The following is a 27,854-nucleotide window of genomic DNA, read 5'->3' as shown; positions in this document are numbered from 1 at the left end:
CTTGCCATTAAGAATCTCTAACCAATGTGCCTTGCATACTGAAACAGTTCCTATAGTCAGTATTTGAAAGATTTACCACAACTCAGACTTTTCTCTTTGAACCCTATAGAGACACAACTTAATCTAGACCATCTCAAAAAGATTCAGGGTCAAAATTCAAAAAGAACAAAGTCAACACCAATCTAATATAGACCTTTTCATTATCTGATGACATTTTAAGCAATAATCCTATGGAAAACTGCATATTGACTTATTATATATGGCTTTTTAAAAATATGTGGTATTATAGGAAGGTGACAAATATCACTGACATATCAACCTTGAATGATCTTAGGTCAGTGACTAAGCCAATTTCATGTCTTCTTGAAGTTGCAGTGTCTCCCAAATTTATCTGATGATAAGAATCAGTGAGTGTGAAACTCTGAGCTGAGCCCTATACTTTCTGACTCAAAATCTCCAGAGAAGGATGCTAGTAACTGTACATTTCAGAAACCCCTGGATGTTTCTTGTTATCAAGTATGATTGGGAAATATTAAATTCTTCCTCAGTAAATCATATAATTATTTCTCTTTGGTCAGAGACTTCTCAGTGTCCGTCACAGTTAAAATAAGGAGACTCTACATTTAAATTATTTTCCTCAGTGTCTCCATTATTCCAGATGGTCCTCTCACAAGTCTGCTTATTGATGTGGGATTTGGGGAATCACAGGTATTCAAAAACCCTAACACCACCACATGTAACATCTATAGCTTTCTAAACATTTACTGCCTGGCAGACAAGATTATCATATTTATTCTACATAAAAGATATTTTGCAAAAGAATTACACAGCTCAATTTTTTTAGGCAAATATGTATAAACATATAGCCAGGAGAATAAAATGAATGACTTACTTGATCTCTGGTTTTTGATAAAAAATAACTTTAGTCTCTCTTTAAATGTGTTTTCATTCATATAGAATTCAACTTGTACCCTGCAAGCAAAAGACAAAAATATAATTAATCTAAAGATGAATACATACGATAATAATTTTATTTAATGCATTAGATACTTTGAGAGAATCTCCACTATAGAAAATGAAAATTGAGTAAAATACTGAATTTTTTGGATAGAAGCAATCAGTTACTTTCTAATTCTAAACAGAATAAATTCATATATCATATATATTTAATTCTATTATATATATTAGCAGATATAATGAGTGGTATGAATAATTCAAAACAGCAATAATATGTGTCTTTGGAATAATTTTGAATCAATGTTTTCCCAAGTTTTTCTCCTGTCATTAGAATCAATTGGATACCTGAAGAACGCAGTTTGAATGCCACCACCCGATGTGCTGCATCAGAATCTTAAGGGACAAGACCCATGGGGAGCTTAGGTGGCTTTGTCAAGCCTTTGCCTTCAGCTCAGGTCATGACCCCAGAGTTCTGGGGTCGAAGCCCAATGTCAGACTCTGCTTGGGGACCCTGCTTCTCCCTCTCCCTCTGCCTGCCACTCTACCTACTTGTGTATGCATGTGCTCTCTCTCCGTCAAATGAATAAATAAATTTTTTAAAAGGCAAAAAAGGGACCAGGCATAAAAATCTATTTTTAAAAAGCCTTTCCCTTCAACCTGAGCCTATCTGAGACAACACATTATGGGACACTTTACCTTTTAATTTATTTAGGCTCATATTAAAATATACATAGATCAACAAAGGAGTAATAATAACAAGTCAAATGTTAAAATCAACATAGATAGGTTATAAACCAGAAAAAACAATTAAGGAACTGAATATTATGTATATTCAATCTACAATACAATAATACCAAGTCTAAAAAGTAGTAGCATGCAAATTAATAAATACTTTTGCTTTCTCCCTAAATTCCAGCAAATTTCTAACATGTGATGATGTAATTAATATTTTCAAAATACTGAATGAGAAGAAATATTATGTTCATCATGATTTGTTAGTAATCATCACTTGAAACTTTATTTTTTTATTTGAAATGTTCTTAATTAAATGAGCTAAATACATTTATGTTATGGTTCCAAAACAGCTAAGAAAGTATTTTAATGTTTATACAAACAACAGACTTAATTTCATTTCTCCTAATACCACAAAATTTTGATGATGTGATCTTTATAAACTAGAAACTTTAATTTGTAACTGGTATTTTGTAACTCTTAATTCCCGTCACCTATTTTGCAGCCCCCAACCGTCATACCCTCTGGCAACCAAAATTCTGTTCTCTGTATCTGAGTTTTGTTCCATTTTGTTTTTCAGATTACACATATAAGTGAAATTCTAGGGTTTTTTTTTAAGATTTTGTTCATTTATTCATAAGAGACACACAGAGAGTCAGAGACATAGGCAGAGAGAGAAGCAGGCTCCCTACGGGGAGCCCAATGCCCAACTCAATCCCAGGACCCCAGGAACAAAACCTGAGCCAAAGGCAGAGGCTCAACTACTGAGCCATCCCTGGAATTCTAGTTTTAAAATAAGTCATGGATATGTAATGTACAGCAGGGTGACTATACTCAATAATATTGTATTGAAAACGTGAAAGTTGATAGGTCAGTAAGTCTTAGAAGTTTTCATTACAAGAAAAGAAAATTTTTGTTAAGTCTATAGGGTAATAAATGGAAACTAGATTTATTGTGGTGATCATTTCACAATGCATACAAAATTTCAAATCATTATGTTTACACCTGAAACTAATATAATGTTGTATGTCAATTATACTTTAATTTAAAAATTGCAATATCGGGATCCCTGGGTGGCGCAGCGGTTTGGCGCCTGCCTTTGGCCCAGGGCGCGATCCTGGAGACCCGGGATCGAATCCCACATCAGGCTCCCGGTGCATGGAGCCTGCTTCTCCCTCTGCCTGTGTCTCTGCCTCTCTCTCTCTCTCTCTGTGACTATCATAAATAAATTAAAAAAAAATAAAAATAAAAAAATAAAAAATAAAAAAATAAATAAAAATTGCAATATCATCTAGTAGAACACTTACATATGCTTGCCTTTGTGAATGCAAACATTCATACACACATACATAAACTTACACACACGCTACAAAAGCACATGCACATACATAGAGACAAAGAACTCAAGCAGTATCTTAGAAATCTACTGTTAAGTCTGTTTCCCTTGGCTTTGACTGAAACAGTAGTTCATTTTAAAGTAAATGTACTACTGATATCAAGCTAGACTATTTCAAATTCGCTATGGATACAAAAGCAAATCTGAAAAGACATATGGCTATTATGCAAGTAACTCAGCAAAAGGCAGTGCAGATTTGCTCTAGAGTTATCAAATTTATAAGACTATGAGTCCATTCTTCAGATAATATCTAAAGTTCAGTACTGGGTATACAACAGAAGTTTAACTAAAATTAGGTCATTCAAAGCCTTATGCAAAATAACAAGGGATTTGGAAAGCTTTTCATAGGAGGACAAGTTTAAAGAACTGGAAATATTTAGCCTAAATATGAAGAGTTAGCAGTAACAGAATGGCTGTCTTTAAATATTGAAGTGGCCATCATTATTGAAATGAGATGACTCACAATATGATGCTCTATTGCATAGGATTAATCATAGAGAAATGGGAGAATTAGGAATGAGATTACCCAATTTTAAAATGGCCATCATTGTGAAGTGAAGAGCTCTCCAATATATATAAATGTACCAAAGACTGGATAACAGCTTATAATGCCATGACTGTTTTTTTCCTGAAGTAAAGACAATTTTGCATGAGATAAATTCTCTCATTAAATGACTTCCATATTACCTTCTCATTATAATATTATGTGAAGTAAAACTATTAATTAATCTAGGAATCTCTCTGAGTCAACATGAATACCAAGGAACACAAGGCACTAAAGTGTAAGTTTATACCAAGGATTTTTAAAAGCTAAAACTAACACACAAACAAAGCAAAACACTTCTGGATCCATGTCACCTCTCAGGTACAGAAAAATGACCTTTAAGGTAACTACTCATGATATTTAGTAGAGCTTTCTTTTATTTTTTTAATAATTACTCTTCCCAGAATCAAAGCCAGTTATAACGTATTATTCTTGGAGACCTTCCTAGCACCATACAGTTAGTTCTCTTATACTCAGGGACTTAATAGAGTTGAGTGTTTATCCTTCTTAATTTTTCCAAGATTTTAATTCATTTTAAATATTCTCTTTGTATTTCCTTTTCCAGATTTAAACGTGCTTTCCCTGTTTTCCTTCTCTCCATCCATCCTTCGTTCCTTCCACTCTTCTGAATGCTCTCCTCCTATTTAACTTTGTCTGAATTTACCTCCATCCATCAACTTAATGTACTCTTTCTGGATTTTCCTGCAGAACCCTACAGTTTTAGACACATTTACCCTAACGTAATAGTGGAATTATAATTGTATTTAATGAGAAATAATAATAAAATGGAATTGTAATTACTAGGTGGTATCTACTCCTATTGATGTTTTTATGGTTTAATATTAGCTTTATATTGGTCAAAAATGTTTTATTGTTTGATTTGCATAGACCCTACATATTCTTTGTGACATTTCTGGATATTTTATAATTTTGGTTGCTATTTTTTTTTTGGTTGCTATTTTTAAAGTGTTTTGTTCTAACCTTTAATTTTCAGTTTTGGTATTGTAAATGGCTACTATGTTGAATTCTTTCATATGCCGTAATTTTTTTCTTCAGGGTTATTCCTTAGGTTTTCTAGTCAAGCATTCAGGTCATCTAAAAATCTCCAGTATTTTTATTTACATTTAATTGTTATTATGTTAACTAGTACTTATTGAAGAAAAAATATCAACTGTGGTATGCATTCTCAGAAGGCCTCTTATACTTTAGCAATAATTATACCATTGACCCTCGGACTGCAAAAAATATTTATATCTTACTAAAAATCATATCAAGAGTGGATGAATAGTGATTCATCTTGAGTTAATCAAACAGATGGTACCTCTTGGAGATTTTTTTTGACATTGATTTGGTGAATTGTTTAAACAGTTTTTGTATTATGCAATTCTTTTTTTCAGTTCCAGACTAGTTTTGGTAGCAAATTATTTAGGTAATTTACTGATGGATTCATTTTCTTATATTTTTAGGAGTTTTTCTTCTGTAGTCATAACTAAGACTGATGTGCTATCATCTTTAAGTCTATTATCTTTAAATATGAATTAAAAAACACATGAATTGAAAAACTCTCCAAATTTTTCTAAGGACTATAACAATTTTGATTACCACAAAGATGTTTACTGTTAACCATTATCAATTTGCCTTAATGTTGACTTTAATTTGTTACTTTTCTTTTTTCTTTTCCTTCTGTTGCTCTGGTTACTTGAATTTAGTATAAGAATCATGCAAGATCTTATTAAAAGCCAATTTCCTTGTTTCATTCTTAAAATTCTTCTTTACTAACTCAAAGATAGGCCTCACCATTTTAAGCACACAAAAAATAATTCTGAACCAGGCTGTCCACATACTGTTCTTTCACTTTTTTCAAGTGCTAATAACGCCTTGGGCTCTGTAAGATGCCAAACCTTTGGCATCTCTCTTTGGAACTTGTAGTTGATGACTACCAAAGTAAGATTCTTCCTCTATTTCTATTTGGTGCCATCCCATCCTGACTCACTCTGACTCTGATTCTGCAATATCAGTCACAGAGTCCATGCACAAGTTTTTATGACTATATTCATCTCAAACAAGGCAAAACCTATCTGGACTTTCTGGTCTCAACAGACAGGTTTAGTGGACAAACGTTAGTCTCTCTATGTATTTGTTGGTGGGTGTTTTTCTTTGGAAAATCTACATCTGGATGTCAAGTTAATGGACACAGCTCCATTGCAACTCCCATATCTAAGAAATTTTCACCTGGCATCATTTTTGTGCTTTTAAGTTGGTGCATCCCTTCTAACTCTATGTTTAGTGCTCTGACTCCAAAAAATAAGGAAAAAGGTAAAATCTCTCTGTATACTATTGCTAGGTTTCTCTCACTCTATTCTCACCACTACTAAAACTTAAAATGGGGTTTATATTTATGGGAATTATACATTTCCAAAGGTACAACATTACTATAAATGTACCCTTATTTTTTCTAAAGTCATTGCTATGTGTTGAACTATGTCCCCTAAAAAAATAGTTTGAAGTCCTAATCTCAGTACCTCATAATGTGACCTTCTCTGGGAATGAATCATTGTATACATAATTAGTTAAATTAAGATGAGGAGATACTGGAGTAGGATGGATCCTTACTCCAATACCACTGGTGTCTTATTAGAGGAAAATCTGGACACTGACAAAGAAGAAAGATGGCCATATGAAGACAGAAAAAAAGACTGGAATTTTATGGCCACAAGCCCAGGAACACCTAGGGCTACCAGAGGCTGAAAAGGCAAGCAAGGATTCTTCTTTAGAGACTTAAGAGAGAGCATAGTATTACCAACAACTTGATTTCAAACTTCAATGAATCCAGAGCTTGGCGTTAAGAAGCCTCTGTTGTTTTCAGGCACTTAGCTTCTGGTTCTTTGTTGTGGCAATACTTCGAAAGTAATCCAATAGTATTCTATGGTGGCAACAGTAGCATTTCTCAGTTATATGAATTAAATCCATTAGAATGTAAGCTCGGCAAGGGCCAGGACTGTATTTTGTTTTGTTCATGATTGTATCTTTAGCATGTCACATATTACTCGGGACGTATTAGGCATTAACCATGACCAATTGAAGGCCAGAATGGTAGGGTGGTCCCCAGTTCTTCCTTTGGAACAAATCTTAAGGATTCTGAGTGGATAGTGAGTAGGAAGATAAAAAAAACATCTTCTTCCCTTCCTTAGATTAAAACTATTTGATGATGCAAAACATGGGTTTGTAGTGTGGTCAATCCTTAGAAGCTCCCTTTTATTCCAATTTGATCTATCTTATGATTAATGATAATTCCAGGCAGATTTTAATTTTTTTTCAATTTTATTAATTTAGATGTTTATTTGGTCTATCTCATGATGATTTGATAAATATTTAGGAAAACATACACTACATTATTTAATTTTTTTCAATGTTGCTGTGACTTGGGTACAGCAGCCATCAACTTTATTTCATAGAAAAAGAGAATTTAATTCAAATAATTATAGTGAAATGTCTTAATTCATAGCTAGTACTGGGACAAAATTGGAATACTGTTCTTTCCATTATTTCTTCTTGCCTCCTGCTTCCTCATCACTTGGCTCTTCTTTATTAGGAGATTCTAGGTTATTTGTAAAATATTACAAAAGAGTATTTCAAACACCAGACCCACAGAAGGATAAAGACAAGAGTTTGTTTAGTTTTGCCCTTTGATTATTTACTCTAAACCAGGTTCCTACCTATTTATAAATATTCACTCTTAACTTCTGGTAACTAAATTATTTAACAGAGCAACCATTCAAATGGAATCTTGTTAAAAACATAAATACACTACATTAATAAGTCTACTATTAATTTTTAATCTTGAAAAATTGGTTTCATCAGTTCATGTTCAATTGCTTCCAAGGGGTTTGGTTTCTACCAGGCTTCCAACCAAGTAAGTTCACTTTAAATACTCTAAAGTCTCTCCTCTATTTCCCAACCTCTTTTTTTTGCCCATCCAATCCTCTTCATAATTATTCAAGCCTAACTTTCTCACCTTCTTTAGTTGGTGACATCTTATGAGGAGGCAAAGATTGATTCTGATGGCTTTAGACAGCATTCTCTTATTATATATAATATATATATTATATATATATATTATTTTTAACATTAAATTTAAAACAAAATCATCTAGGGGCACCTGGGTGGCTCAGTAGGTTAAAACAGCCAACTCTTGGTTTCAGCTCAGGTCATGATCTCAAGGTCTTCAAGTCAAGTCCCACCTTGGACTCTGCAGTCAGCATGGAGTCTACTTGTCCCTCTCTCTCCTGTTCTTCCTCCAGCTCACACTCTCTCTCCCTCAAATAAATAAATTAATAAATCTTTAAAATAAACAAACAAGTAAATAAATAAAACAATGTCATTTTTGGAAAGGGAATCCAATTAGTATAGATACATATTCACAATACCTACATACACATATATATATATGTATATGTGTATGAGTATGTTTGAATGTACACATGTAGTGATGTGTTGGTAATAAGGAGAGAATCTGGGGTGTTAATCACTCATCAATTTTGAGTACTTTTGTATTCAAGTCTCTCTTTTGTTAGAAAACTCATGTGTTTCATGTGCAATGTTCATTTGCAGAGCCTACTCTCTGTACTCCCTCATTTTATTTAAAAGAATTAAAGGTAAGCAACCTCATTTTATAATATGTAGTAAACTGATACATATTATATATCTTTACCAACACCAACTCAAGAAAAAGATCAGATGATTTAAGATCATGTCCATTTCTTTTCTTTCACCTCAACTCTACATCTTCCCATTATACACACACACACACACACACACACACACACGCAGAAGCCCGCAAGATGAAATGCATACATGCATGTATACACATGCATACATAAACATATATATATATATATATATATATATGCATGCAAACATATGCACATACATTCTGGAAGTATAGAGCCATTAGCCCAGAAAGACTTACAAATTTACATAATATGACTACAGGCAGCACAGCCCTACCACAAACAGCCTCTCCATCAAAACTCGTAACAACTACATGTAAATCCTCTCTTTTTTTTCTCTATACCTTTAGGAAGAGGATACAAAATACCATGTAATCTCTAACTCAGATTGGAATAGTGCATCTAGTCAATTTAAAACCTTGAAGAAAAATATAATGGGGCTTGCCCATCCCAGGATTGCTAGGAATGGCAAAGTTAAATAGCAAAGTCCAGTATGGGTGGAAAGAAATAAGTATTTTCAAAGAGAAATCCATTGGGTCTGAAATAGGTCATGTTCAACTGATGCTGGTTGTCAGTATGAATCCAGAAATTGCATGAAGACACTCATGTACAGTGAAAGAAACACCTTTTAATTTTAAATAATTATTTTCACCAATGACATAAGACTTTAAATAGAGGGGCGCTTGGGTGGCTCAGTTAAGCATCTGCCTTGGGCTCAGGTTATATCCCAGGGTCCTGAGATTCAGCCCTGCATGGGACTCCTTGCTCAGCAGGGAACCTGCTTCTTCCTCTCCCTCTGCCTGTTGCTCCCCCTGCTTGTGTTCTCTCTCTCTCTCTCTCTCTCTGTCAAATAAATAAACAAAATCTTTAAAAAAAAAAAAAGGAAAAAAGAAAAAGAAAAGAAAAAAAAGAAAAGAAAAGAAGACTGACTTTAAATGAGCACTCCAAACAGCCTCTTTCATTTTGTACTTGTAGGGAGAAGGCATATTCAATAATGGGCACAGCTCACTAAGACATACATATTTCCTTGAGATATTTTAGCACTTAGTACTATTTAGCACTTAATTCAAGTAAAAGTAACATATATCATTTGAAATAAGTGAATCATATTGGGGCTGAATATATTTAAGGACAAGGTGACACAATTTGGAGGAAGAAGGGAAAACAGTCACAAATAGAATTTCACTCCATAAATCGTGACAATAAAACTAATGGATTTTCTAGGAAAACTGACTTTTTTCCCACAATTGTTTCTTCATTTGTTTGTTTATTTCATAGTGTAGAATAGGAACTAAGAGGAATAACAGCATGGACTCCGGAATCAGATTATACGCACTAGATTATCAAATTTGTTAACTTTTATTTCCTGTAAATGCAGTTACTACTTCCATGAAGAGGGCTGCTTAACAAAAATTTTTAGAAGATACCTTATGGGGATGCCTGGGTGGCTCAACGGTTAAGCGTCTGCCTTCAGCCCAGGGTGGGATCCTGGAGTCCCAGTATCAGGTTCCACATCAGGATCCCTGCATGGAGCCTGCTTCTCTCTCTGCCTATGTCTTTGCCTCTCTCTCTCTCTCTCTCTCTCTCTCTGTCTCTCATGAATAAAAAAATAAAATCTTTTAAAAAATACAAAAAAATTTTTAATAAATAAGATACCTTATATGAACATACAAAACTGAAAAATGGCAACTAATAACTTTTTTCTGGTGTGTTGGTAATAAAGAAAAAAGTTCTTAGAACTTTTATAATTGGAAGAACAAAAACTATGGATTACTTATGTCAATTTGATATAATTGAGTCCTCCAAGAAACATTTACTTGAGAAAAATAAAGGAATAAGGCAATAAATAAGTTCACTGTTTACTTCAGAAAATTCCTACAGATCAATTTATTGGAGACTATAGTCTGTTCACCTAGGCAAACACATCACTTATCTGCAAAGTCTACTCATTAAGACTTGCACTGTCTTTGTACTCATTATTCATTGAGGCTTCAAAATCCTCATTTTGCTGTGTCCACCAATTCCAAATGATTTATCATGAAAGTTAACCATCCCAAATCCTATCTCACCTTGAAAGATCCCCCTTACACCACTTGAGCCCTGATTCAAAAGGCCAAATAAATATCTCACTTCTAACATCATCTTCTGAAACACTGCTAATTCTTACTCACTAACTTCAGGGAATTTAAATAAATTTAGTTCTGCTTCATTAACACATATCTGATGACAGTTCAATTTAAACAACAATATAAAAGGAATCATAGTACACCTGCTGCTCTGGAACTTAATTTTGTTTACTTAAATATAGAACATGTAGGCTTAGATCATCATTTTTAATTACTGCATAGTAATTCTTCTGTATATTCCTTTAGATTAATAATACACTATTTTTTCTCAAATCCCTTATATACATAATTGTATCTTCAGGTTTGTTTATTATAAAGAAAAAATCATCTATATTATCTAATAAATCAATTTAAATAAGTAATAAATACATTTTCTACATTTTTCACTAAATAACATGAAAGCTAAATATCAAATTATTTTTAAATCTAGTTATCACCTCACCATTTTAATAGTCAAATAAAGTTCTCTCATAGAACTTTCCCAATACATTTTTTCCCAAACTGTATAAGAAGGCAGATAATGAATGATACAATCAAAATATGTAAATATTATACTAGAAAAAAATTGCTTTCACTTTTGTCAGTAAAATTATCCAAAATTTAGAAATAGGCAATTGCTAGATATTCTTTCAGTGAAATCCTAGCTTCGACTATTTTCTGTAAAATTTTACAACTGTGAAGGAGCAGACATTAGAGCACAGAGTTTTGTGTAATAGATATGCAAAGAATTGACCCAATAAAAAGGTAACTCAAAAGGTTAAAGTTGGTGGCTGTGTAGGGCTTTTGGAACAGGTGTACCAATTTAGCAATCTTATTCTAACATTGCTTAGTAATACCTAGCTTCTTAAATGCTCTGTGGACCAGTTTTAAGGTATTACTGTTTTGCTCATTAATTAATAAATCCACCATAATTTTTTACATATTTTCATTTTATATTTGTATAAGGGACATGGTTTGCAACCTTCTGAAAATTATGCTTTAATAGTCCCTCCTCAAATTAATAAGAATTTCTTAGCTATCAGTATAATTTAAGTTGGTACAATCACTTTGGTAAACAATTTGGTGTTTATACTATAAACTAATCCACAGATTCTATAAAATCCCAATCAAAATCACATAGGGAATTTTGTGGATTTTGAGAAACTGATTCTATAGAGATAAAAGATCAAACTAAACAAGAAGAATAAAGAGTAGATATTTGCCTTATCTGATATCAAGAGTTATTATGATGCAACTGTAATTAAGACATTATAAAAGTGGTACAAAGAAAGACATATTGATTAGTGAAATAAAACTGAGAAATTGACTCATGTATATATTGAATATTAATATATAACAAAGGCAGTATGAAAAATCAATAGAGAAAACAAAGAAAGTATTCAATAATGGATTTTTAAATGATTATCCAAATAGGGAAAGAAGAAGAAAGAAAGAAGAAAGAAAGAAAGAAAGAAAAAGACAAAAGAAAGATGAAAAAAGAAAAAGAACTACATAGGACCCCTATCTCATACCATATGGGTTAAATTATGTGCATACAGGCTAAGGAAACTTTTCAATTCCTATGAAAAAAAGTAATACTGAATACTTTTTGACCTCTGAATAGTCAGAGTCCTTAAGACAGAAAAAGGAAAAAAAAAAAAAAAAAAAAAAAGGGAAAAAAAAAAAAAAAAAAAAAAAAAAAAAAAAAAAAAAAAAGACAGAAAAAGGAATAATATCTTAAAATATGTATAAAAAATTTGCCTGGAAAAGAGTATAAATCAATAAATAACTTCCCTGATGGGCTCAGGACATTCATACAGCTCAATTTATAAAGCTTAAATTTTAATTTTAAAAGGAGTGAAAAAACAAATTCACATTTAGGAGAGATATTTATATATAAAACCAATAAACGTTAAAAATCAAGACTATAGGAAGATTCCATAACAAATCATAAGAAAATAAAAAACATTTAGCCAGAAGTTATGAAGTGGCATTTTACAGAAAAGGAACTATATTGGCTAATAAACTTAGGAAGAAATGTTCAACCTCATCAGTACTCAAGAAAATGCGAATAAGACTACAATGATGTAATAGTTTATATTCATTTGATTGGAAAAATCAAGAATGACATATAATAATGCCAAATGTTGAAAAGAACATGATCACAAGATTTCTTAATTGCTGGGGAAGTGTAAGTTGGTGAGATCACTTTGGTATTAACATTACCTAATAAAATTGAATATTTATATATTGACAGTTCAGCAATTCCATTCCTAGATACATGCCATAGAAAAACTTATACACATGCACTAAGATGCATGTATAAGAATGGTAAAAAAAAAAAAAAAAAAAAAATCACAATGAAGTGAGAGCATAAAGAAAAGCCAGAATTCAAATATCTACTTACAGGGAAATGAGTAAATTGTAGCATATTTATGCAATGAAATATTGCAGTAAAAGTTAATAAATTATGGCTATATGCAACAATATGAATGGATCTTAGTAACAGAATGCTGAGTGAAAGATGCAAGTCTAGGGGCACCTGGTGGCTCAGTTGTTGAGTATCTGCCTTTGGCTCAGGTCGTGATCCCAAGGTCCTGGGATCCAGTCCTACATCAGGGAGCCTGCTTCTCCCTCTGCCTCTGTCTCTGCCTCTCTGTGTCTCTCATGAATAAATAAGATCTTTAAAAAAAAAAAAATGAAGGATGCAAGTTCTAAAAAGACTACAACATATGCAGCATAGTAGCCACTTTTAAGTTCAAATATATTTAAAACCAAACAATAACTTGTTTAGGAGTACACATACACCTGTCAAAGTATATTTCTTAAAATCAAGAAAATGATTTACCCAAAGGTTACAAAAATACTGATTCAAAGGGGCACACGCATCCCAATGTTTATAGGAGCATTATCAACAATAGCCAAATTATAGAAATAGCCCACATGTCCATCTACTAATGATGGATAAATAGGATGTATAGAGGAAGATATAGAGAGAGAGGGAGGTTTTCCATACATGTAATATTCCATTGTGTGTGTATACACACTCACACACATACACACACACACAATGGAATATTACTCAACCATAAAAAGAATGAAATTTTACCATTTGCAATGACAGGAATGGAGCTAGAATATGTTATGCTAAGTGAAATAAGTCAATCGAGAAAGACATATACCACATGATTTCACTCATGTGGAATTTGAGTAACAAAATAGATGAACATAGGGGAAGGAAAAAAGAGAGAGAGAAGGAAGCAAACCATAAGAGACTCCTAACAATAGATAAACTGAGAGTTGCTGGGGGTGGGCAGGTGAGCAAGATGTGTGATGGGCATTAAGGAGGGCACTTGTGCTGAGCACTGAGTGTTATACATAAGTGATGAATCACTAAATTCTACACCTGAAACCAATTTTACCACATGTGTTAACTAACTAGAATTTAAATAAAAAATTGAAAAACAAAAATAAATAAAAGCATGAAAATGAAAGACAAAATAAAGACAGTGATGACTTCTGGGAAAGAGGCAGGGAAGAGAGAGGAGGAATCCAGAGTTGCTGTAAGTTATTAATAAAGTATTAATTCTCTGACCATGCATAGGTGTCTATATATTATTAACAAATCGTTAATAAATTAAGGAATAAATGAATGAAATGATAGTGTGCCACAAACAACTACAACCAAACTAATTCTGAGCCTCTAGGGGTACAAGAATACTTAAATATCTTATATTTTTAAAGAACAGAAGTCACAGAGACTTGAGGGTACTATATGTGAGAAGAAATCTCTGTATTATATCAAGTAAGTGTATAAATCAAATCTTTAGCCCATGGAGGAATTGGTAGAGAACCACAGAGAACAAGATTAGCAAGCTTGGATGGAAGAAGAGGCATGTGGAAAGCCTTTTCTGATGTTGGAAATAGCAGGGAAAACTGTGTGAGAAAAACTATAGTACATTCAGGGACTTCAAAGAAGTTAAAATGGCTAAAGCATCAGGTAATAGCAATATGTGAAAACAAGCAAGATAATCAAAAGAACTTAAATAGAAGCCAAGATATGTATTAATACACAGTGACAATAACATTATCAGGAGGAAGCACTTATTGAAAATGCCCAGACACTATACTGAGCACAAAAATGTATTACCACACTTAATTTTCAAGGCAAACCTTTTTTTTTTTTTCAAGGCAAACTTTAACAGGTACTATTAATGTCTCCATTTTACAGATTAGGAGAGACAGGCATTTGTCCAAAGTCACACAAATAGTAACTGGTGGACCTAGTTTCACAGCCAGGCAGTTTAACTCCAGAGCCCACACACTTAACCCTGATTATATATGAGTTTAACCAAGAAAAATTATATTAATGAAATTTATCTTTCTTGCTATTTTTTATTGAGATATAACTGAATATGATATATGTTGGTTTCAGGCATACAACACAACGATTTGATATCTGCATATACTGTGAAATAATCATCACAATAAGGCTAACAGCCATTATCATACATAGTCATGAAATTTTTTTCTTATGAATAGAACTTTTAAGATCCATTCTCTTGACAACTTTCAAACATGCTATATGTTAATATGTAAATAAGCTATAATAAATATACTAATTACACAGTATTATTAAATATCATCACCATGGTGTACATCTTCATGACTATTTTATAGCTGGAAATTTGTACTTTTTTGATCACCATCACCACAAACTCACTTTTTATTTCTTAAATTGATTTTTCTGACTATATAGTATGCGAAACAGATTATAAAATATACTGCCAAAGCTGATAGACATTTTAGGAATTTTTTGGATAAAATCTATTTACACGTGCAAAAAAATGTCTAACAATTTCAGTTCCAACTACTTTAGTAAATAAATAATATTCTCTAAGAGTGTACCATATAACTGGATATGGTAGACATGAAAGCGTGGTACCCCAGGTCGCCCCTCCTTCAAAAATTGCTGATAATTTCCAGCTCTTGGCTGCTTCGGGGTCTGCCTCAGGTGCACTGAGACACCCTACCTGGGGTCACGTCTTTCTCAGCGCAGCCCACAACCCAAACTCCATATCAGGATCTGCCTCAAAGAACTTAAACAAAGACATTGACAAATACTTTATTGAGATTGTTTATGAGTTTAATGGTTCCTCAACTTGATCAAAAAGCAAGCAATTATCATTAAATCGACAACATACTGATAACAACAAATTGCTTTATCACAAGGAAGATTTCAAAGTAGTCAAGGATCTTGCTTCTGAGGATATAGTAAAAGAGATGTCCAATACACCCTCTCCAAATGAAAACAACGCAGGCATACACCGACACTCACACCACTACCATCACCACACCACACCACACCACCTTTTATCATGTATGGCTTACCTAGAAAAAAAGTAGAAGCCAGAAAAGACAAGAAAATAGGAATCCGGCAAAGTAAGCTAGCATTAAAGCTGTTGCTCACCCTAGTGCTAGCTGTCAATTGTTGATGGTACAAAGTTTGTATTCTGACAGGCAGGAAACCTGTCAAAGAAATCTCCCACAAAGAGCTCCACAGAAATCCCCATAAAAATAAATAAATAAATAAATAAATAAATAAATAAATAAATAAATAAACAATTCCTGAAAAGCAACATCATGAGTACATGAACTAAGAAAAAATCCTTTACAGCAGAAGATGGTGAATGCATGTGTCTATCTAGGCCACGGTTCTGATTGGTATTGAAAGGAAGACACACTAAGACTTGCTGTATTAGTTTCCTAGGGCTGGCTTAAACAACAGGAATTTATTTTCTCAGGGATCCCCAGGTGGCTAAGAGGTTTAGCGCCTGCCTTCCGCCCAGGGTGTGATCCTGGAGACCTGGGATCGAGTCCCATGTCAGGCTCCCTGCATGGAGCCTGCTTCTCCCTCTGCCTGTGTCTCTGCCTTTCTCTCTCTCTCTCTCTCTCTCTCTCTCTCTCTCTCTGTGTGTGTGTGTGTGTGTCATGAATAAATAAATAAAATCTTAAGAAAAAAAAAGGAATTTATTTTCTCATAGTTCTGGAGTTTGGAAATTCAAGATCAAAGTACCGGCAGAGTTGATTTTTCCTGAGGCTTTTCTCCTTGAGCGGAAATCTGGTTAGAAGGTGTCATTTGGCTATGTCCTCATAAGCTTTTCCTCAGGCATCCTGGGTGTGTTCAAGTTCCCTTTCTTACAAAGACACCAGTCAGATTGGATAAGGGCCCACTCTAATAGCCTCATTTTGAATTAATCCCCCCTTTAAAGGCCTTTTCTCCAAATACAGCCACATTCTGAGGTAGATTAGGACCTCGACATGAATTTTGCAGGACACAATTCAGTGCATAACACTAACAATAAGCCTGAAATCCTTGACTCCAATTCCTCACCTCTTGCTCTTTCTTGAACCTATTCCACCTCGTCACCAAATCTGCAATTAGCAAGGTCACCAGTGATATCTATATGGCACAATACAGACATCAGGCATCAGTCCTCATCTTACATACCCTATTAGCATATAAGTGTAGCTGATCACTTCCTCAACCTTGAATCCATTTCTTCACTTACCATTCCTTTGATCTTCTTCCTACCTTACAGTTCACCCCTTCTGAGTATCCTTGGCTGGTTCATTCTCTTCTATTCTTAAAAATCATCCTCTTTCATAACTATACTCAAAGGGTAATCATTTCTATGCCCAACATTGTCGAATTTATATATCCAGCCTAGCATCTCTCCCAGTCATACATTCGACTGCCTACTCAATCTTTCTACTTGAATCTCTTTAGCAGACATCTCCAACTCAGCATGACCAAACCAACCTTCATAACTTCCCTCCCTAAAATCTCCCAATCTGAGCTGACGTCAAATTCATCTTTCTGGTGGTCAAAACAAAAGTCATATAATAATATATGGATTCTCTTTTCAATAAGTACATATTAGTATTGTTCCCTAGAACTTTCTGAGTAGTAAAAATATCTTTTAACATAAGAAAGAAAACAAAAAGAATACTTATAATGAACATGTTCGGTCAACCCCAGTTTGCACGAATGGACCTACACATATTTAAACTTGCTTTCAGGTTAAAATCTATATTTTAAGGCAAGTCATGGAAAAACAAGCCTTCGGTGATAAATAGAAATATTGAGCCCAATGGAAGCTCCCCATTCATGTATCAATCTACAAAAATAGCTGCAAAAATATTTCATACCATTGAAAGTACTGTGATGTGCAAAGTCTTCTATTCTAAGGTACGACCTTTAATTAGATATGACTGCAAAAACTGCCAGATTGGATCCCTAGTGTGAGTGATGTATAGTGACACAGAGGGAAGTACTGTAAATGAAATAACCACCCACTTTCTTCTTCCCATCACCTTGTGCCTGAGAAAGAAGGTACTCTGATCTACCTGCTAATTTTCCCAATGCCTGTCCTCTCCCTTCCCCAATTAATTCCAATTATGGCATCCAGGTTCTATAAAAATTCAGAATTGGTTTGAGGGAGAATAAACTTTATCCTCGCACAGTTTCTTAAAGCCATATTAAACCTTAAGCTCCTCTAAAGAGATATTAATCAGTTTTTGCTTAAAATGGTTTGCCCACTGCCTAGAATATAATGGATGTTCACTAATACATAGAATTAAAAATTACTCAGCAGTAGTTGCTTCTAACACCCTGTTAGCATCCAAAGTTGACAACTATCAGCATGCAGAGGCTGGCAATCTGTGGCTACTGCCATCTGGCATCTATGCTGGGAAATAGAAACTCCCGAATAACCATTCTCCAAAAGGAAGAACACATTTGTTAATTTGAAAATGCATGCTTCTGATTTGCTATGGATGATATGAGTACTCTGGCATACCATAATTCCTCTTTATTTCCTCAACTGGACTTAATTATCATACAAGTTATTGGGCTTTTAAATCTGAGTCACTACTTTCAATAAAAAATTTTCAGCTGGACCTGAAGAAAAATGAACAACCCTTAGATTAACTAAGCTTCCTTTTGCTCTCCTTTCTAGGCTTTGCCCTGCTTCCCTTCAGGTCTCATTTTAGATGCCACCTGAACTTTGTTCCTCACCCACGTCTTTGTTAAGTGACACACATGTATTTTTGCTTAACCCACTCTATTCCTTTTAACATAGACTTATTACAGTGTATGAGGTGTGCCTTTTTAAAGGTCTCTATCTTTCAAATGGACCTTAGAGATCAAACAAGTGGTTCTATGCCATAGGACACAGAACACAGATATATTCAAGAGGGGAAAAGATAACTGAAAAATACATAATTGCAAATTTGGTGCATTCACATTTTGAAAGTGTATATCCTTCTTGAGCAAAGTAAAAACAGCTTATCTCAGGGCTTTGCCAGAATAATAAGCAAAAATAGTCTGAATTAGGAACCTACCAAGAGCCAGATGGAATGCATCATTAATAACACCGAACTAGAAACCTCACCAAGAGTTGATTTGAGGGCATGTTTCTTGCTATCTGTCCCTTCAAAGCTGCTAGTAATAGCTTTGTTTGGTTCTAAAATTATGAAGAAAGGAGCTGTCTCTATTTTGTTCATTTTGATTGTGTTTTCAGAACCTAACACAATGTCATGTACATGTTAGGTACTCAATATACTTGCTGAGTGTTGAATGAATTTTGCTATATAAAAGTTGTTTTTTTTTTATCTTCTTATTTACATTCTTATCTGTCAAAATCAGATTGTCAATTTTAAATCTCTTCTGAAGATTTTTCTAATTTACCACCATCCCTTCTTCATACATTCTGATGTTGTGGTTTATTTGGAACTCCCACCTAGCAATCTCCTTCAGTCTTCTCGTTCATAGTCTACCAAAGGAGATAGTAACAGATCATTATTTCTTCTGTGTGGGAGAAAAGTAGTATTGAAAAGCTATATATTTTTCCTTTGTGATACTTTTAGAATAACTAATGCACTTCACATACTACTGACAAAATAAGGCTAAAAATATGTACTGTGAACATTTACTTAAATATTTACTAAAACATTTAAATAAGTACATAACAGTATGGAAATATTAGTTTAAATATTTAAACAACTAGTCAACTGCTTCTCTATGTCAGTATTAAAATATAAAACGATTTACATTTATTTAATTCTGTTGGATGTTTTTTCTTTCACATTTTAATATGATCATTAAATTCCAAAGCTATCACTTTAGTAATTCTGCTAAAACATGCCTTTTAGAATCATGAAACTATCTGCCCCTGAAATGAAACATGTAAGATATCTCCTAGACCAAATAAGTCCTGAATTTCAATCATCCATTTATCAAAGGCAAACAAAAATGAGTATAACTCATCCCAAGGAACAAATGAAACAAAGCTACAGTAGATAACAGTCTCTTCTAGAGATTCAGCCTCTTGTCATAATCCATTCTCTGGTTTGAAAAACTGAAAATATGTTTTCAAATACTGCAGGAACATGGGGACAATTCCAGATCCTGGCTCACCATCATTGCCCAAATCCATGGAAAGAAACAATGAAGAGTCTGTTGTAAAGCTTTTAAAGCATTTTTGAAATGAAGATAACTTTACTAGCATCCACAACTATAGGAATAACTACAGTCATGGTCCTTTCAAATGATCCTGATGCTTGTCAGCAGAACTGTGAAGGCTGTCACCTCACCTTCGGCCTTCTAAATAGAAGGCTGTTAGGTTTTTGTTAAGAAACAGTCCTTCCACATTATAAAAGAGCTGATAAACTCAAGAATACTAACAGTTTGAAAACTTGCCTAAAACTCTAGTATTTACAAAAATATGCATGTTTCCTTTGTACATTCATAAAAATTGAGCAAGTATCAACAATTAAGAAGAAAGGCATTCCTTATAAATAGAAGTTGATGTGAAATCACATCTGACTATAGATATACCTAGTGAAAATAACTGAGAATCTACTATAATGGGGTTTTTTTCTTTAATGATAGAATCACACTGTCCCTCATTTAAAGGAAAAAAAAGAAAAAAGAAATGCCAGTATCACTAGTAGTTTTGTCCAACAATATGCCACAGAATAGAAAGGTCTTTATAAATTATATTTAACCAAAATGTTTACATAGAAAGAATCTATATTTGGCAATTCCATTCCAAACCAGCCTTTATTTTTTTAATGCATATTTGAAAATTCTACATTTTTCTCTTATTCACTTGTTTATCAATTTACTACATGTTAATTCACGTTAACAAAAATTAAAAATTAATGTAAGTGAAAAAAAATGAACTTAATTGTCCATCACTGAGTTACCAGTCTATCATATATAAAAGCTGAGAGATCATACATACACAAAAAGTATGATTATTAAAGGTGCCACCAGTTTCTGATGTACCTATATTAAGACAATGTTATAATCATGAGGAACCAGTAAGATCTGTAGAGTAACGAGGTTACTAAATCTTAAATATTTATGCTTTGACTCTTAAAATTGCAGATGCCTGAACTGACTATAATATTTGTTAAATTATATCACTTAGGACTCTGGTTTGCAACTGAGAAAAAAAATCTACTCAAAGATTCATATTACGTCTGGAAAGAAAAAGAAGCAAATTTTTACCAGAATTTCAAGAAAAGCTCCTACTGGGTCTCAATGGATCTGATGGTGTCATATACCCATCTCCAAATTAAACACTGAAGTCCAGGGTTGACGTTTCCTAGTTATATTCTATAATCTCAAATTCAGGGCTTGGATTTCAGGCCAGGGAGAGGAGGACATTGAAGCCCAAATAATGAGAATCAGGAACAGATAAGTTCTCCAGTGAAAAATAAGCAAATGAATGCCAGAAGTATAAAATAACTGATATCCACTAAAAAGGCAATATGATGTATGATATGATATAAAATATTTGATGTATATATGACATCATGTAAAAGAATGAAGTTATTAAAGTCTTATATATTATTTATTTTCAGTGTTAAGTAAGATCTTCATTTTCTGTATTTTAAATATCTTTATCATAAATAATACAGAAATATTAGATTAAAATTGCATTTGGACATTTTTATGCTGACACCCTCAAATTTAGTATTTTGAGTATTAATCTATTGAGGCAGTTACTATTATCAAAATTTCATTTTACATAGACCTCCAGCTATAGGAAGGAAGGATAACCAAGTTAGATCTAATTTTGTGTTAAATAAACTATCTTCTGGCTTTAGAAACAATTAATTTAAATCAAATGCCAAGTTTCAACTTATGAGTGTTTTATTATATATAATCTTCAGTTTTTCATCTGTTTTTTATTGTTATGGTTGGAGTCCAAAAAGTGAAAAACAGGTGATCGAGAAATGGTAGCACAATTTTTTAAGCCACATTAAGGAGTTTGAACTTGGACTTTAAACTAAAGATAATGGACAGACATTTAAATAGAGAATTATTTGTTATGTCTGTGCTTTTCGATAGTTTATATCAGCATAGAGATTGCTGATATAATTGACAAAAAGGGTCAAGATTAAATGTGATAAAACCCCACTAGCTGAGAAAAAATAAGATATTCTTAAAAATGAACAAATACTTATGTAGGAATGGAAAAGAAGTCAACTTGTAACTTGGTCCCTGTGAAGAAGAAGGAAGTCATGTCTGACTACCAGATTTCTAGCTTGAGCATCTGATTCAATGGGAGTGTCATTTAACAGGAAAGCAAATATCAGAAAAAGTTCAGTGATTCAGTGGTTTTTGACTGTTGGAGAATAGTGAGTAGACAGATAGAAAAATGACCAAATCAATCCCCATAGCACTTTCAAGGTCATTTGTGGATTTTCGTAAGACAGTAAACAATTTGAGCCTTCTGTAGGACAAGTCCCTAACTAAGGCTGAACAAGGTGACACTTTGCCTTTTTGTTTCAGCTCCTATAATTTAAACAAGTGCCTTTTCCATGATTTCTTTTGTTTCTTGTTGTTTGTATTTTTTTTTTTTTTGTGCTCTTTGTGTTGGTGATTTCACCATTTAAAATAATCCTTAATGGGCAGCCCGGGTGGCTCAGTGGTTTAGCACCAACTTCGGCCCAGGGTGTGATCCTGGAGATCCGGGATGGAGTCCCATGTTGGGCTCCCTGCATGGAGTCTGCTTCTCTCTCTGCCTGTGTCTCTGCCTCTCTCTCTCTCTCTTTCTCTCTCTCTCTCTCTCTCTTTCTCTGTATCTCTCATGAATAAATAAATAAAATCTTTAAAAATTAAATAAATAAATAAATAAATAAATAAATAAATAAATAAATAATCCTTAAGCAGTAATGCTAAGGTGCTGTCTAGTGCTCCCAAATGCAAGGAGTTTCTGATGCACCTGACAGAGAAAATACGTTTGTAGATAAGCTTTCTTCAGAAATGAGTCACAGTGCTATCAGTTGTGAGTTTAATGTTCATCCAGAAAAAGGAAGAGGAAATCCATCAATCTGTACATGAGCCTGTTCTGTAAAATGTTAAATTAACATCTACAGTGCCTGATGAAGCTGTAGAAAATATGGAAAACTAGCTAAATTTTTGAATTCATAAGATGATGACTAATAAAAAGTGCAATGACAACACTGTCATAAGACTAAAAGAAAGAAATTTATGATCATGCTATCCAGGATCAATAAAATATGAACCCTTTCTCGGTTAGTGATTTATTTATGAAAAAATACTGCATATATTTAATTATTTGGAATATATGTATTATGTAAATATAGAAACCATATATTGGAACAGAAGTACACATAAAACAAAATTATGTATTGATCAACTGATGAAAATATGACCAGAGGCTGCAGGCTCCCAATATTGTATTCATTTAAGAGCAATAGCTTCATATTGACTAATTCAGTGTTTGCAGAGGCTTGACAGACCCTAACTAGTACAAATAACCAGAACTGACTGTATGTCTGTGTTTGCAAATTTATATAAATGTGAACAAATCAAGTGTTCACACACATATGTGTATATATATATTACATAAATACAGATATAATATGAAGTAACACTAGTTTGAGCCTGGCTCAGAACCTGTCTTGTAATTCTACTTGGATAATCTAGTGTATTCTTAACCATTCTTCAAATGTTACCAACACAAAGGCAGTGACTATTTTACACTTTTTGGTATACCCTGTGTTGATTCTACAGTATATCCCTCAAAAGTTCTTGCTGAAGAAACAAAAGATCTTTTGAAATAGCAAATTATCTCTTATTCATTTTAATGGAGAAAGGTGGACATCATAGCATTTAAGAGAGCTGTTTATTACCACAAAGGCTTTAAGTGCCACACATAGAAAGGTATCATATCACCATGAAGTTGGGTAAAATTACCTGAAATGTATTCATAATTATTCACATGTAAATAATGACACTTTACTAGCAAAAAAAAGAGTGACATCAAATCAATGATACTAATAATCTAACAAATTTCCTGGAAATGAGGCCATTATCTTTCCAATTTCAAGTACTTTAAAAGCTGCTCTTATATGGGGAAGAATATTAATAGGAAACCATTACTCCACTTGTAAGTCAGCATGTGCCCTTTGAAAGTAGCATATATTTCCCGCATATGACAGATATGTGCTTAATTACTCAAAACTTTCATTTAAATAAAAATCATAAAGTTACAATTTGAGAAGTTCCAATTAGTTTAAATAATTTAATGTGAAGTAAAGTTGCTGGTGCACAATCCATATCAAGAAATATATAAAGCAAAAAATTGAATTAATTTCCCATGCAATCTGTAGATATGAAAACTATTTCTTAATTTACTTAGTTCAGCAGTTGGCATGAAAATATCCAATTTGGCGGTCAAGAAACTATTCAAGAAATGTTTTCCACTTGTATCTTCAACAGTTACTTGGCTCAATCATTCTATCCTTATCATGTGCAAGTCATTTAGTAGGAAATTGACAAACATGGGTAAAAATGAAATAAAAAGAAAACAATCCCCAATGACTAACATGAACATGACCAAAAAATATTTTCAACACCAATGAAAATTTTCATTTCCAAAGTGAACTTGTGTTATATTAATCAATCATATCATTTGAATATGTGCCCACTATATGCTAAGCATGTATTTTTTAAAATTTAATATTACAGGGACGCCTGGGTGGTTCAGCGGATGAGCATCTGCCTTTGGCTCAGGGCATGATCCCAGAGTTCCAGGATCGAGTCCCACATCGGGCTCCCTGCATGGAGCCTGCTTCTCCCTCTGCTGCTGTCTCTGCCTGCCTCTCTCTGTGTCTCTCATGAATAAATAAATAAAATCTTCAAAAAAAATAAAATAATAAAAATTTAATATTACAAAAATTATTTGAGCTAAGAACTATTATCCTTATTACACAGACGAGCTTGCTAAGGCTCAGAAAGTTCAGTATGTTGTCCAAGATCAAACTGCTAGTAAGTCATGAACATGGACTCTAATATAAGTGCAAGGTTACAATGAAAATAAAATGCATTTTGAAGACTTCCTCTCCAATTCATTATAATTTGTCTTATACAAACACTCTATGTAAAGAGTCGTAATTCCTTCTACACAAGAAATTCTTTAGAGCTAAATTTTACTTATTGGTAAAAACCTGAAACCCAATAATAGATAAACAATTTGAGCTAAGGTACACCCCACACACACACAGTAAGAGAGCAAGACCTAAGCATAAGCCTGTTCTTAAACCATGGATCTTGACAATGTATAAAATTTCCTCCTGCCACTTCTCCCTTACTTTTAACTTACTGACTTAGCCTCGAATGGACTTTGATTAGCCACCTGTTAATAAGCATTTTTTAAAAGAAAACCATAAGATAATGATCAATAATGGAATGACAGCCATCATGTCACTAATCCAATGATCCCCATTAATCAATTCTATGGGAGAATGGCCACTTCCAGATAAAAAAATTAAAAGCTTATGTTTTTTATGTCAGAATATCCTGTCTCATTTTCAAACAATTTTTCAATTTTAGTACATCAGTGCTGTGATCATGTAAATCCACACAAAAAGACAAATCCTTTGGATTTTACATAAAATAATATTCTCTGGAGAGTGAGGATAAGATGTGGAATTACTCTGAACACACATTTTACACCCAATATTACAATCCTGGGTAGCCCCAAGTATTTACAAAGGCTGCAAAATAGTCTGTAGATACCACTAATTTTATTACCCTTTGTTTTCCTCCGAGCACAACAGAAAATTCTAAGCTTCCGTTATAATTGCAAAAACAAATTATGTGTGAGCCTTTCCTCACATCTCAGAGTAATCATCTTTCTGTTCAATCAAGGATCAAACAAAAATGGCACACATTGACTTCTAATTTTCTAATGATATCCAAGCCAAAGAAAGTGCTATTGACTAAAGTGCCAATAGGAAATGTAATAAATCTTTACTCATTATGGGTTATTACCCAAAAACTTACTTTACCATAGTCCATTTAAGGAAAAAGCATTTTAGTTTTAAATGTTGATCATAAAAAATATAATCATTAATGGAGTAGAGATTTATCTTCAGTGGGAGTTTCCTTCTTGCTGGCTCATGACTGCTTGTCAATAATAAAAATTGGCTAGCACTTCCCTTGCTCATTAGGTAGAATTATTCCCTTGACTGGTGACATCAATGTATTTGTAACAACCCCATCTGCAATGCTGGCAGCCCAGCCTTAAATGTACTGATAAAAAGAGCATGAGTAGATGTAGGCATTTTGACAGAAAGCTATTGTAGTTAGTCAAAAACAGAAAACATCAGGTATGATATAATTGTGCATTAGATTACCCCATACCTTTCATGTTTACAACTATGCTAATCAAAAATATCTTACTCTTGAACATCTACTTTAAATAATGTGACTAAATGGGGTATTTTTAAGAACAAATGTTGGGTGTAACAGATTCAAAATACCTTCCACTTAAGTAGTAACGTTAGAAAAAAATAGACGTTGAATTAGAGCATTTTGATAATTATTTTAAAAAGGAGTATACTCAATTATATATACTCATGTTATTCTAAGGTATATATTCAATTGTTCGAAAGTATCTCAAAAATTCTGAATTCAATATTACTAATGCAAAAGAGAATTTTTGAAAATGTTTATCTCTGATCAGTAAATATATTTGAAAGATGCAGTTTAAATTCATTGAAACGACGGATTATTAAAATACTCTATTTGGGATGAATAAATAAGTAAAGAGCAAATAATGATAGCTTTATGTCAACAAACACATTCAAACTTTGTTTTCATTATTTCAGCCCCCTGATACTATAGCCTACCCTACAGTACCTTTTTCTTGAATCCGATATTGATGGCTGAAGTCGTGGAAAAGGCACAAATGTGGACCCGCAAGGAACTAGCTGTGGAGACATTATGATCTTCTGCTGAGGTATTTGTTCAAGAGAAATAAATTTGTCTACAGCCACAAACTCTTTTCATCCAATTGCATGATCATAGGAACTGAGTCTTGTTTTTACCATTACCGTGGAAGGATTTTATAGGATATAAACATTTCAGCTCCAGCAGCTGATTCTAATTTCTTTAATGCTATCTTTGATTCAGCATTGCTTGACAGACTATTAAGGAAATGTTGATGATGCAGGAAGACCAGTGTACTGGTTAACATGATTATTTTACAGAGCACTGTGCATTCATTAATAGCAAATAAGTTGTTACAATATTCCTCTCTGCTTCTTTCTAAAAATATTTTATTTATCTTTATTTAGTCTCTGGATGTTTGGTGTTCAAAATATAGAATCCATCACTTGTTTCAGAAAATATAACCCATAACCTTTTCTCTAGTGAACAAATTCAGATGTTAATTTTGAGGAAAGTCCATGATACTGAGACCCTGTCTACCAAACACATAAGCCTTACAACTCAGAAAAATAGGAGTGATCATAATTCAAGCAGCAAGGGCTTTCTACAATAAAGAAGACATATACAATCTAAATTTTAAATTCCAAGAGGACACTGTTGTTTAACATATGCTCTATGAAATGGCTAACATATCGAGGAACATAGTAAGTGTGGAGAAGTTTCTCAGATGCATAATAAGAATGGCAGAACATAGCGAAAAAGAAAATACATACATGAACTAATAAAAATATAAATATATATAAAATGTGTAAGTCTAAATAAAGGGCAAAGAAAATGTTAGGAAGATATTAGCAATTTGTATAGTAACAATGGTATATAGCAGTATATAAACTTCTTTTGTAGCCTTTTCATGATAAGCAACTTTTGTAGCCTTATTCATGATGATCTTGTTCTGATTGTGAAAAATCAAAGCAATGTAATTGCCCAATAATGGAAAATCAGGTAAATATTTTTTGATGCATCAATACTATGGAACAGTATGTGATCACAAATGATGGAAAGCTATTTGTGACATGCTATTAAGTGCAAAACCAAAAAAGTAAACAAACCA

General features: G+C 33.2%; 1 protein-coding gene across 7 annotated transcripts in view; it reads right to left on the bottom strand.

Annotated features, from left to right (window-relative positions):
- Window positions 1-27,854, bottom strand: part of KCNT2 (potassium sodium-activated channel subfamily T member 2) — a 372,756-nt gene that overhangs the window by 267,866 nt on the left and 77,036 nt on the right. For all 7 annotated transcript variants that reach the window (XM_038586089.1, XM_038586091.1, XM_038586090.1 and 4 more), the window contains exon 2: window positions 893-972. In XM_038586089.1, coding sequence (XP_038442017.1) covers window positions 893-972 — 80 coding nt within the window. The remainder of the gene's footprint in view (window positions 1-892; window positions 973-27,854) is intronic.

The sequence above is a fragment of the Canis lupus genome, chromosome 38 (genome assembly GCF_011100685.1).
Source record: "Canis lupus familiaris isolate Mischka breed German Shepherd chromosome 38, alternate assembly UU_Cfam_GSD_1.0, whole genome shotgun sequence".
NCBI classification, from domain to species: domain Eukaryota; kingdom Metazoa; phylum Chordata; class Mammalia; order Carnivora; family Canidae; genus Canis; species Canis lupus.
Note: the sequence above shows the minus strand (reverse complement) of the source record. Positions and strands in the feature narration are given on the sequence as shown.